The following is a 14,483-nucleotide window of genomic DNA, read 5'->3' as shown; positions in this document are numbered from 1 at the left end:
TACATTTTAACAGATATTCACATAGAAAAAAAAATCACATAAATTTTTCTAAACACAGCCTTAGTGAGCAAAAGAGACTTCATTAAAACATTAAAAAAGTTTTCAATTAAGATTAGAATTTTAGTCTGTAGTCATTATAATTAGCTTTCCTCTGGTTTGTCCTCATTTAGCCAAATAAATGTGTGTGTGTGATTTGAGTTTTGGTGATGTCACAGGAGGGTTTATCCTGCGGTTGAGATGATCACAGTCTCATTCTGTCTCTTGGCCAGTGGGACCTGCTCACATCAGCATAAAAATCTGCTCGCTCAGAAATCAATAGACACTGCAGCTTTAATAGAGGAGACACTTATGCAGAGAGAAAGCACATCCCAGTGATTCAACACAGTCAGCCACCCCAGCTGCTGACACACACACACACACACACACACAGGCCCTGAAACAAACTAGATATTCATCCCACTGCTAATGCAATTTGATCAGGGTTTGTCTCAGGAGGTGCATGAGAAGCACCTGACAGTACAGAGCAGGTATGTCAGACTGTCAGTGCATCGGTCCACTGGGATGCTGTTTAAAACACACCGACCAGCTACAATAAACACCTCTGGGGAACAACAGTGTGTGGATTTGCCAGTTTACCAGGTAGAACCCTTGAAGACAGAGTCCTGTTTGAGGCTGTTAGCAGCAGATAAACTCGTAATCCTGTGACAGAACTGCACTGTACAGTGTACTCCACTCTGTTTATATCTCCGAAATAACCCATATTCCTTTTGGATGAAACACACTTTTGTTTTACTAATTGAATTCTGGATGGTGTATTTTTTGGAGGGCAAAACCTGGAAATGAGTTGGACTGTAGTGCTTCTGGTTCCATCCTCCTTAAGTCTAGAGGTTTTTAATGTCTAAAATAGGTCTGTGGTGAATACAAGCTTCAATTTTCATGTTTTATTCTACAACATAAAATACAGCAGTAATAACCTATTGTGATTTTTTTTTTTTAAGCATACACTTACCTTGAAAAAGGTGGTTGATAACAAGTGGCTAAATGGCACTACAGAGGTTGTTAGAGACGTTAAACGGCATACCGAACAGGAAAACTCATTTACTCACTAGCCTCGCTGTATTTATAATCTCTTGAAAACCATTCTACGTTTTAGGGAAAATATAAAGAGTTGTTAAAGCTTAATGGTGGTGATGTTGAAGTCATGTGACTGCAGTGTAGTTTGTTTATATCCTATGTTTAGCTTTTTACTTTTGACATATTTAGGCTTCAAACTTCATGTAAGTTAATTTGATGTTAATTTGATTGTCATGTATGAATCATAAATGTTTTGCTTATTTTCTTATTTGGATTATTTGCAATAATCCAAAAGCCAATGGAAAAATTCTGTTGGGTTTTTGAGGAGGAAACCAGGGTGATGCTAACATTCTTTTTGGTATTCCTCATATTTCCCACAGCTCTTCCTGAGGAGTGAAGTCACAGTCTGAGCATCACTGTCAGGTTTTAGAGAAAGAATTTAGAGTCTAAATTCTTCTGTGTCAGACATCAGAGTGTCTCTTTTCCATTTCTGCCTTGTAAAATGTAGCTGTTTTTCTTGCTCACCTCACAGGAAGTGCCATCATATCCGGGAGGACACTGGCACACCTCCACAGCGCGGGCCTGAACTCCGCTGCCCGAGCCCTCGGCAGCCACGCTCATGCTCACACGGCCCAACCTGAGACAGACAGAGACAGAGAGAGAGAGAATGGTCCGTCACTGCACAGTTATTAGGGCTGTCAATTGATTAAAATGCTTAATTGTGATGAATCGCATAATTCAGTTGCAGCTAAAGTGTTAATGCATGAAAATAATAATAGGTCTGGTTTAATAATTAGGTCCGGCAGTTTGTGTGAATTCATGCAGCGGCTCTTTAGTCGTCTCACTCATGCAAACATATTATACATTTCTCAAACTGAATCAAAACATGCTGAAATACATAACATCATGATATAATAACAGAAGTCTAGATAGATAGATAGATAGATAGATAGATATGTTGCATACCATAATGATGACCCATTTCAGAAGAAGAAAGAGAAGAACCATTCTGGATTCAGACAGCAATGAAATAACAGACTATCCTCTGTAAACGCTGAAATGACCTTAAGTCCCCATGACGAAGAATTATTGTCAGGAAAGGGCTTTACACTGCTCACTTGAGTGATTAAAGGACATTCACTGATTGGGAATAGTTTCATCATGTGGCTCCAATCTCATGTGGTTTCAAATCAGTGGAACTCAGAATGAGAATTTTGTAAAATATTCTGGCCATTCTTTACCATATAATAAAAATGAAAACCAGGTCTGTAGACTCCTAAATGACAAAATACTACTACTAATAATAATATAAAAATTGTGTTTTCCAAGTCATCTGCAATCATATGATGCATCTTGTGAGGAAAAGACTAACATTAGAGTTCTTTAATAAAAATCCACCCTACAGTATCTCTCCTTGCCATGCTTATTAAACAATAAATGATGTCCAATTCATGGATAAGTTGTTCACAAATTGAGCTGATCCAGTTCTTGAGTTCAGTGCTGAACTTTAAGGCAGTTTGAGATACAAAGCATCATATGACTCCCAAAGCTTTTAAAAGTAGTTGTGAATCAGTTTAATAATAATACGTTTAAGATGATTTTATGTTTTTTTTTTCCCCTATTCTTTGTAATTGCATTGAAAAGAACAACCAGAACTTCACAACTAAAAATTTTTTATGTTCCATAGAAAATCATACTGATTTGAAATGACAAAACGGTGAGTAATTAATAAAAGAATGATATTTTCCCATGCTCATTCCCATTTAACATGATTAGATACTGTAGCCTTGAGAATCTTTCAGTAAGATTTGTGTCCCTGGATCACAAAACCAGTCTTAAAGGAGAAGTCCACTTCCAAAACAAAGATTCATGTTCAATGTACTCACCCCCTTGTCATCCAAGATGTCTCTTTCTTTCTTCAGTCATAAAAAATTATTTTTTGAGGAAAACATTTCAGGATTTTTCTCCATATAATGAACTGATATGGTGCCCCGAGTTTGAACTTCCAAAATACAGTTTAAATGCAGCTTCAAACGATCCCAAATGCGGTTGTAAATGATCCCAGCCGAGGAAGAAGGGTCTTATCTAGCGAAACGATTGGTTATTTTCATGAAACAATACAATTTATATACTTTTTTAATGTCAAACACTCGTCTTGTCTTACTTTGCCTGAACTGTTTTTGTTCCGGTTCATGAAAGTTAGTTTATGTCGAAAAACCATCTCCCTCAACTTCAAAATCGTCCTATATCACTGTTTTACCTTTTTTGTTAAAGGGGTCATCATATGCCCATTTTCCACGAGTTGATATGATTCTTTAGGATCTTAATGAAAAGTCTATAATATACTTTGGTTAAAAATTCTCAATGGTTGTGTAAAACAACACCATTTTTACACTGCCAAAATCAGCTCTGCAAAAATCATCTCATTCTGGTCAAGGCTGCTTTAAATGCAAATGAGCTCTGCTCGCCCCGCCCCTCTCTTCTCTCTGTGGAGTGACGAGCCTGTTTACTTCAGCCACATTTAGCCATGTTCAGCTGCTAAACTTGCTAACTAGCACATTATTAGGAAAGGTGATCGCAAAGATTCATAAAAAAAAAAACCCTTATACTAATTTCTGCTGTAAGTGAAGCTGGACCACGAATGATTTGCACGAACATAGACGGATATATGTAGATCGGGAGGCGCATTCCCTTCACAAACAAACGTAATCCACTGCATCTTCAGCGGCTCAGATGTCGGGAGTAAATGACGACCACTATGTTCATTATTACATCCAGCAACACAACAACTCAATCGCTCAATCAGAGATTTCTTTTCTATCCCTGCTCCGGCATCGAAACAATGAAGGTCGGACTGTTACAGCTGATCTGAGGTAAAACGCTCATGTGTGGCCTCTGTTGGTGTGACGCAACTCCGACAGGCATCTGAGAATGGCTCGATTTGAAAAAGGGGATATTATTTTTACAGATTAATTAAAAACCACTGCATGGATTTTTATCATTATAGGGTAGATTTGTACATACACTGTCAACACACATTAATGTTCAAACAACATGAAAAAGTGAACTTTGCATCCAATGACCCCTTTAAGGGAATCAGCTAAACTAGTCAGGTGTTTTCATTGTTGGTGTTTTAATATCTGAATGTAGGTGGAAAAATAAACAGATATCAGTCTGTTTATGTGATGGATATCAGTCATGACCATCCTTTGAAGGCATCTTGACTAAAACACCTCGACATTTAACAAAGCACATACAAAAGACCCAAACTGGAAACAACGTGACCTGTTTTACAGAATATGGAAGTTAAGTGTTCAGTGACTGTTATGAAAGATGGATGCGGAAACCCTTGTGAACAGTGTTGAATCTCATTTTCACAGTCAAATGCCTCAAAAAATCTAAGAGGGATGATTTATTCAGTATTGCATTTTTTTCTGGTAAAAACAGATGCAGAGTTAGGTTTGATCAAAACAGATGTCTGTGACTCTAATAAATCAAATGCTGCATCAATCCTTAAACTTTGCTGTCGTCACAACAGTCTGTGTGCATCTTGTTTTCTGTCAGCTGTGTATGAGAATCAACAAGCAGCAGACACATTAGGATAAGTAGTGATTTATGTGTAAATACATATATATACACACACACACACACACACACACATGTTGCTTGAGAAGCAGCTTCTGTGTTGCCTTCACAGTCTACAGACAAATGAAGAAAATGTTCAGAATTCTAATCTATGATAAATTATTTCCAATCTATGCTCTGTTTCTGGATCACAGTTCACTAAATGCTGACCTATGGTTTGAGAGCGTGTGTGTGTGTTTGTGTGTAAGCCTGCGGTGCTGCCGTGTACCTGTAGATGGCGCTGTGTTCCTGAGCGTAGGAGGCCCGGAGCAGCAGACGCTCAATGTTGTTGAGGACGCTGTGGAAGTCTCTTTTACTGACGGCCAGTCCTGAGGCGTGATGCTGAAAGCTTTCGGGTAGGAGATCTATCCTGTGCTCAGCTGTGGAGAAAGGATACACCGTGACCCCGGAGCTGCTGTCAATCAACCTCAGTCCGCCACCCTGAAGAAAGAGGAACACATCAAGCCTTCCTCTTGCCCATTATCACATCAGGTGCAAAACTGCTGTCATTTAGTAAATTTCACTGGCTAAAGAACAAAGAAACAGGAGCATTTATGTGTGTGTTTACGTGGCTATGCGCTTAGCTTATCATTTAGTTGCCATAATTGAGTTAACAAAACCATGTAGTTTATAATAATTATAATCAGCTAGATACACAGTACAAGAAGTCTTTGGTATGTTTTCAAATCAAGTAACAGTGTATGAGTGTGTGGGTTTGACTCCACACATGAGCTAATATAACCACTTGGAAAAAAAAAAAAAAAATATATATATATATATATATATATATATATAACATTTTTATACCATTAGGGTTACTGTAAATATATAAAATAAATTAAATTAAAGTGGTATGTCTTCATTTAGTTTTCTCTCTACAGAGTGTGTGTTTGGAGAATAGTGTGATTTATGAAGAGGCATGTGATGTGCATATAAAGGATGAGAGAGATTGTTTTGATGGAAGGAGGAATATTTCAGGAAATGATGTTTAATAAATTGTGAAGAATTGTGCAAGTGTGTGTGTTTGTGTGTGTGTGTGCATGCATTGATGCAATAACAGGTAACCCATATATCTCCGCTCTGACATTGTGAGCAGACTCATCCTAGAGCATTATGGGATGCGATTCATTCGGCTCGTTTATTTACCAGCACCACACTGACTGCTGGGAAAATCAGGCTTTATTGACATGCACATGCACAAACACACACGCGCAGACACACACACACACACACCGCTAGAAGATTGAGGATTTATGGGAGCTGGACTCTCTATTTGCACAGAGTTAATGAGGTATGCACATGCAAAACAGGGCTTAACGAACAATAATTACCTGTCATACACACATGAGCACAGGAGCGCACACACACACACACACACACACACACACACGCAGCCTCACATCACACTAACAGCTTTCAGATCTACAAAGGACAGAAGATTATCACAATGTCAGCATAGAAACTTTAAATGTGTGTGTGTGTGTGTGTGTGTGTGTGTGTGTGTGTGTGTGCCTTTCTCTCTCTCTCTCAGGTTTACTGCATGCAGTAAAATAACAAGACAGAATTTCCCGGAGGAAAATTGGTCGCTCTTTCAGTGCTCAGGAGACCTAATGGAGTTTTTTAGATGTTTCTCTTAAAATTCAGAGAAATAAAAATAGAAACAAGTGGGACAATTGCTAAAATACTCTACAGCATACACAGCTACACAGAGATATGAATATTTTATTTATTTTATTTTATTTAGTGCTGTTTAAATGATTAATCACAATTAATCGCATCCCAAATAAAAGCTTTTGTTTAGATATATATGTGTGTGTACTGTGTACATTTGTTATGCAAATATTTATTTATATTTTTATTTATATATTATATCTATTTACACTTATATATTTATATTCATATCATTTATATTATATATAAATATACTGAATTTATAAACATATTTTTTCTTAAATATATACATGCATTTGTGTGTATTTATATATACACATAATAAATATACACAGTACACATACCTGTACACATACATTTTGGATGCGATTAATCATGAATAACTGTGGCCTAGCACTATTTTATTTTATTTTATTTTATTTTATTCCTGCTGGTCACCACATGATCTGACTAAAATGGTCAAAAAATTATATATATTTATAATTACTATACATATTTATAATTGCAATAGTTGAACCAGAGTTGTTTTAGTGTCATTAATATACTATTGTGTTTTTGTTAATATTTTGAATTAGGTTTTATTTCTATATTCTCTGTTTTTACTTTAATTTTAGTAATTCTGTGTTTTTGTCATTTCAATTAGCTTTTTTAATGTTTGTATAGTTTTTATGAAATTTTATTTAATGTTTTAGGCCCAGTTTCACAGACAGCGTTAGACTATAAACATGCTTATAAACATGCTTAGGAAAGAAAAAAAAAAACATTACTGGTGTGCATCTTGAGAAAAAACAAAGGTACATTTTAGTATGGTACTAGGTTTAAGCCTTGTCTGTGAAATCGGGGGTTTGCTTATTTAGTTTTAGGCATTTTAGCACTCTGAGTTAAACTAAATGGAAATAAGAATTTGTTTATTTTCAGGTAATGCTTTCATGGTTTTAGTTTTAGTTAACTATAATAATCCTCTCATAATCATTTCAGTCAGGTGTTTGAAAGCTAGTTGAAGATGTACTCTGTAGGACCAGAGCTCAATACATCTGATTTAGATGTACCTGAGACTAAAAAAGGAAATATGCCCTAAAAAATCCTAACGCAACATGAATAAACCAAATATTAGGAGAGTGCTTTTCTGCCGAGACTAAATAAAGGAAAATACGGCGTGTGTCAGCTGAGCTAAGCAGACACAAATTACACAAACAGGTATGCGAATGCAGACTCAAGCGTACTTTTACACACGCAGACGTAAACGCTCCTGCGAGCTCGTGAAAAGACTCACGCAAACATAAACACAGCTGCGCGACACCACAAACACACGCATTCGCACTCACAAACAAACACACTCGCAGACATAAACAGCTGCGCATCTACACTATAATTCTGACCCATTCTGGACCAAACCGAGACGGTCACGCTGTGCTCTGAGATGCACACGCGGCGGGACCGATGAGGCGAGGTGTCAGTGAATGGCTCAGGTAATGGGATCTCTGGGTAGAGGTGAGGTCATGTAGCCTCCAACACACGGGTAGAGTACAAACCCCGCGGATCGGACTCTCTCATCTGCCGCATTTCAAAGCATCCGAAGCCCAAATGCAATGCTGTAAAGCCTTCTTTTATGTAAGGACATATTCTTCACAAAAATGTATTCATGCTGTTGGCATATTAATTCCCCACATTTGGGTATTTTTGGTTTGTTGTTTTTTTTTTTGCAGAAATGACATCCAGTATTTGGGTGGTTTTTGGCCCTTTCCTCTGGGCATTTCTACTTAAGGTTACAGTATATGTTATGAATATTTATGCAAACAGCATATGTAAGTTATGTAATGTTTTGGTTTATATTTTTTAAAAGTTAAAAGTTAAATTAAAAATATAGCTGCAAGCAGCAATTATGTGGCCAAGCAGCTGCAGGTATACAGTAAGTTAACCACGATCCAAAAAACAAGGACAGCAGAACTTTTTTGAGGTTATGAGCAGTTTTAACTCTAATTTACAACTCTGTCCCATAAAGTTTACAGGGACCCTTGGGACGATCCTAAAGTCACCTGTTAATGTTCACTTCAATAAAATCCTTGGATCAGGTCACATAATGACTTACTAAATCAGGTTTGCATCTGGATGTCAAGAAAACTGTGCATGCTTTTTACAAAAATGGTGAAGTTTGATGTTAAAGCAGAAGTACATGTCCAAGGACAGAAATTAGTTTAAATATTTAGGAATAATAACTGATTCTCAGCATTCTTTTAAAGGTGAAAACAGTGGGGTCCTATTATGCTCTTTTTCAAAGTCTTGATTTTGTTTTGGGGGTGTACTAGAACATGCTCTCATGCTTGGTGGTTTGAAAAACGCATTATTTTTCACATAATTTACATTATTACAATACCTTTCTCCCAGCCTGGCACAAATAGCTTGATTAGTTCAGGGTTTAATGAAGGCCCGCCTTCCGAAAAAAGGAAATGTGCTATGATTGGTTACCCTATCCCAGTGTGTTGCGATTGGCGAAAGCTTAGCATGCTCCCTTGTCGAAGCAGTTAGCACAAGCTAAATTAATAGTGAATCTTACGTTTTAAATATGGATATTTTTCTTACAAAAATGCATTGATTCACTACAGGAGACCCCCTTTTGTCTGAAAAAAGGATGTCATATACACCTAGGACGCATGGAGGGTGAGTAAATAATACTGTACAGTAGTGTTAGGTCCTATCATCAGCCTGTGAGATTGCCAATACATGATATTATGGTGCTAATGTATTTAATTATTTACATACATAGTTTCATTGCCGAAACCAGCTCCTAAAAGCAGCCTAACATTATCAAAGAACATCACTGATTAGCCTAGCCTATTCTAGTGCACGTTTATGCATTTTAAAAAACACTTGCCTTATAAGTGAAGCTATCTACACTGTATGATGAATAAATCTCTTACCACACACTACACACGTCTTTGGCGCGTTACTGCTCTGAAGCGGCCACTCTAGTCAATGCTTGTGTTTATACCCGCCGCGCTGCGGCTCGTTGAAGCGTCTCTCCACACTCCATCACTAAAGTTAGGCTAATCCCCCACCTCGTCCCTACCCCCCGGGATTTATTTGAATGATATTCTAATGGGCCGCGTTGTGGCATCACTGCATGCGGAAAACAAACGCTGTAGTCCAAAGGAGCCGTTCGCTGTAGTTCTTGAAAAGACTTTTTTAAAAATTAAATATCTCCCTTTGGAGTGGACTCTGAGATCTGTAACTTTGTAGATCTTTTTTATGCCCAAACATACACACCACACACTGACTAAAATTCAAAAAGTCAAAAAGCATAATAGCACCCCTTTAATACATCTAAATTCAATTTATCCAATTTTAGGTTCATTAGAAACTTCTTAGATCTTCTAAAGCAGAGGCTGAGATGTTATCCATGAAAGCTATAATTCTACCACTTTTGACATGACTGTATAACTACTTGGATACAAACATGCAAATCTTACAGTTAGTCCATCACCATTTGATTTTTTAAAGAATCCTGACTAGAATAGACTGGAATAAAAATAAAATGTATAAAAAGTAGTGGTTCATTCATTCATAAACAAACAAACAAACAAACAAATAAATAAAGTCAAATCAAAATTGTGAACATTTCTAGGGATTTTATTTATCTATTTATTCATTCATAAATACATAAATAAAGTCAAAATTGTGAATATTTTTAAGGATTTCATTCATTCATTCATAAATAAATTCAAATCAAATTTGTGAACATTTCTAGGGATTTTATTCATTATTAATTGTTTAATTTGTTTGTTAGTAAATAAATAAATAAAGTCAAAATTGTGAATATTTCTAGGGATTTCATTCATTCATTCATTCATTCAAAAGTAAATACATAAATAAAGTTAAATCAAAACTGTGAATATTTCTAGGGATTTCATTTATTCATTCATTTATTCATAAACAGATACATAAATAAATCAAAATTGTGAACATTTCTAGGGATTTTATTAGTTAATTAATTAATTAATTTATTAGTAAATAAATAAAGTCAAATCAAAATTGTGAACATTTCTAGGGATTTTATTTATTTACTTATTTATTCGTTAGTTAGTAAATAAATAAATAAATAAATAAGTAAATAAATAGTGAATATTTCTAGGGTTTTCATTCATTTATTCATTATTCATTAATTCATAAATAAATTAGTGAATAAATAAAGTTAAATCCAAATTGTGAACATTTCTAGGGATTTTATTTATTTATTCGTTAGTTAGTAAATAAATAAATAAATTGTGAATATTTCTAGGGATTTCATTCATTCATTCATTTATTCATAAATAGATAAATAAATCAATCAAAATTGTGAACATTTCTAGGGATTTTATTTATTAATAAATTTATTTATTAGTAAATACATAAATAAAGTTAAATCAAAATTGTGAACATTTCTAGAGATTTCATTCATTCATTCATTCCTTAGGTAGTACATAAATAAATAAATAAATAATTTTTAGGGATTTTATTATTTATTTACTTATTTATTTATTAATTCATTCATTAGTTAATAAATAAATACAGTCAAATCAAAAATGTCAATATTTCTAGGGATTCCATTCATTCATTCATAAATAAAGTAAAATCAAAATTGTGAACATTTCTAGGGATTTCATTAATTCATTCACAGATGAAAATGAGCAACATTTTACTAAGATTGTATGTCTTATTAATGTGTATTACCCCCAATTAAAAAATAAATAAATGAAATGAATTAATTTTTCAAGGAACAGCTTCACTTTTGGACTGGTCTCTTCACAGTCAAAATCTGCTCAAGTGAAAGTTGTAGGACGGTTTTCAATTAAACTGTTGGCGAGAAAAATTCTGTTTCGTTTCAAGGCCTAAAGGTTGAGAGAGACTGCCTGCATGTTTCACAATGAATCACAGCAACAGAGTGTAAAGAAACCATTCATTCACCTTGATCGTGTTTGCGATTGTGCAGACGTACCTCTATGATGACATCAGGAGCGCTGATGATGCGAACAGGGTCGTCTTGGCTTTCTGTGTCATAAGAGAGCGAATACACCAGCCGGCCTCCGTACGCCAAGAGCTGCAGACGCAAACACACGCAAACAGCAGCGAGGGTCAGCAACCGTGTCTATTTTCAAGAAAAGGTTGAAAACAAGTTCAACATGCAGTGATTATTGATGAAGCCACACACACACACACACACACACACAGACACTCATCTCTGCCTCTCTGAACAAAGTCGAGCGATGTGAGCACATTCTCTGCCTGTTATTGAGTAACGTTACGCTGCAGGGCAAATCAGCACGGTTAAATCAGACCAGCACACTGGGGGAGGAACTCGAGCTCCACCGGGGAAAACAACACTTCACCGCGTGTTTTCTCCATCCAGTGCTGGCTTTTTATACACACACATGCGCCCACTCACGCATACATACTCCTACACGCTCCTACACTTCAAATCTCCCAAGATTGGCTCGGGTTTTACTGCGCCGGCCTGTGAGCCGAGGTCAGTGCACATCTCTCCAACACACCCAGATTCGTACGGCATTCACGTCCAAAGCCAACTCAAACCAAACATCAACATGTCTCGCTCGTCCCACTTTTATATGTTCTGACTGTTCTTGTCTAAAGGAAAGACGAGAGACATTTGTCTCTGGACCAACACGTGAAAAAACTATCGATTTTTCAGCACTGCGGCTGTCCGGCAAGCCTGAAATGACATTTGGGCGAATCGCCCAAGAAATGCCATATTTCACGCCAAAATCAATAGAAACAATAAGAAATGATGTTTGGCTTACACAAAGTGAAGCCTTATTTAAACACCATTAAGATTGTGACACTATTTTCATGACAGTTAAATGCATTTCCTCCTGAATTCTCATTGCTATAATGCAAGTCATAAACATACATACATGGATTGGATAAAATTATGTGAACACCTGGGAAATAGGCAGTGTTTCATTATTAAGGTGTTTCACCTCTATTGGCCTGTAACACAGCTCTCAACCTTTTTACAGTCATACTGAATTCTGAATAGTCTCCAGTTGACTAATAATAACCATATTTTGATTTTAAGTTTTAGCAGTCACAGCTCTTTCACGGATGTTGGCTTTGTGAAGTTTCCCGTGTTTGGTTTTTGTAGAAACAGGGTCTTTAAGGTGAAAATGGAGGTTTGCTGTCACTTTTCTGAAGTGCTTCTTTGTTGGTTTGACACAATTTTTCGTAATGATTGATGGTCCCTACCATTCACTTTCCATTTTCAGTCTTCACTGATGAAGTCTTGTCATGCTTTGTGTTTGCACTCATAATCATAAAGACAGTTGTTCTTGAAACACTAAACAATTGGGCCATTAAGGTTACAGATGTTCCTGCTAAACAGACTCCCATGATTTGTCCTTTACGGCAGTCAATAATTTCACACCAAACACTGTGGAACACATATTAAACTGTTTTATGAACTAGAGACTACACCCTAGTGAAAAATAAATACAATAATATGTATTTAAAATGCATTAGTTTTATGCTAAGCATACTACAAATACATTCACTATTTATGTCCTTAATAAAAAACCTTGCAGTTGAACTTTTAGTATGTTAAACTGGCATGTTTAAAATCTAAATTGGAACAACTAATTTTGTACTTAATGCACTTTAACTGTGCAGAAGTAGTGCTGAAGTCCAAATAAATATATACTTATGTATATTTGATTGTGCTAAAGTGAAACTACTGCAAGTACACTTTAGGTACACTTTAAATATCTTGCATTTAAATACCCATATTATTCAAAGATCACACAATCCTCATCAACAGAGAATATTAAGAAATGTGCATTGTGCGCAAGTACTACTGCAAATAAAATTTAATTCAAAACTTTTTATATCAGTAAGTCTCAAGCGATATATCAGTAAATGTGTTAATAGATTTAAACTATACTAAGTATAAAATAAATATATTTAAAAAATATTACTTTTTTTATTAGGGCAGAAATTGACAAAAAAAAAAAAAAAAAAAAGAAGATAATTGCAACATTTGTTTTTATCACTGTAGCCTACACAAATTATATTAATCCCTATAATAATGGATGTTCACACTATTTTTACTTTCAGCCTGAGCTCCAGCTTCACATTCAGGGACCTTTAGTTTGTGTGCTCCTGTTTCCTTTGTTCCAGTCACTAGTGTGCTTCCATAGTTACTAATTAACATCATCAACTGTATCTCTTGTTTAGATGTCAATTAGCTAATCGCCCTCCTAAGTAAGAGTACATTTATGTGACAATGATGTACTAAAAATGGAAACATTTTTCCTTTGGGGTTGTAAAAAGTTTCACATATAGATTAGAACATTGTCAAAACAATCCTCAGTCACATTTTTTATGAACTGCACTTTTATAGTTTACACAGAGACAATAACAATATCAATCTCAAAAACTTTAAAACTCATTTGGCCAAAACACATTAAAAGTTTTCCATTTTTAAAATAGTGTTGTGTAAAATCCTCCCCCTTGGTCTTCAGTTTTTTGGCTACTGTCTATGCACACAGTGCTAGGTAGATCGAGCGAGGGGCTTTGTGGAAACTATGGTTCGTAATTATTGTGATCCAACATTTGCCTCGCATTTTAAGATGAAAAGACAAACATTTCAGGTGAAGGATAATCCACTTCTTACCTTAGAGACTGTGTTATGATCTGTATGACCTTATTATTGTTATTGTGAGTGATTATTAGGCTTCTCATTTTATTGCTGATCACTGTTGTTGTGCTATGACATTGTAATATTTACCATTATATAATCAGAGGAGTATAGAAAAGTTTATAAAATGTCACTCCACAATACAATAGCAAAATATGTATAGTATTTTTGTTACATTAATCAGTGTCTCTTTAATACCGCCTTGTTTATGTACGTGTTGCTGCTGACTGCGCTGACATTTTTGACAGACCCACCAAACAAGAGAAAATGTATCTCAAACCCCGCTGCACACCGTTGCAAACGTTTCCAGGAAACACGTCGTTCAACACGGAAACCGTAGCAAAATGTTGAGCACCGGTGTGAGCTTGAACGCCACTATATTATGTTCCTGCACAACCAGAGGCTGCAGTTTCAGGGGCCAGTTGCATAA

At 35.8% G+C, this 14,483-nt stretch overlaps 1 protein-coding gene across 3 annotated transcripts in view; it reads right to left on the bottom strand.

The window, feature by feature from the left end:
* lama2 (laminin, alpha 2) overlaps positions 1 to 14,483 on the bottom strand; it is a 224,208-nt gene that overhangs the window by 96,612 nt on the left and 113,113 nt on the right. For all 3 annotated transcript variants that reach the window (XM_051138593.1, XM_051138594.1, XM_051138595.1), the window contains exons 13-15: positions 11,342 to 11,443; positions 4,928 to 5,139; positions 1,600 to 1,711 (exon numbers count right to left, since the gene is read on the bottom strand). In XM_051138593.1, coding sequence (XP_050994550.1) covers positions 1,600 to 1,711; positions 4,928 to 5,139; positions 11,342 to 11,443 — 426 coding nt within the window. The remainder of the gene's footprint in view (positions 1 to 1,599; positions 1,712 to 4,927; positions 5,140 to 11,341; positions 11,444 to 14,483) is intronic.

The sequence above is a fragment of the Labeo rohita genome, chromosome 20, assembly GCF_022985175.1.
Source record: "Labeo rohita strain BAU-BD-2019 chromosome 20, IGBB_LRoh.1.0, whole genome shotgun sequence".
NCBI lineage: Eukaryota > Metazoa > Chordata > Actinopteri > Cypriniformes > Cyprinidae > Labeo > Labeo rohita.
Note: the sequence above shows the minus strand (reverse complement) of the source record. Positions and strands in the feature narration are given on the sequence as shown.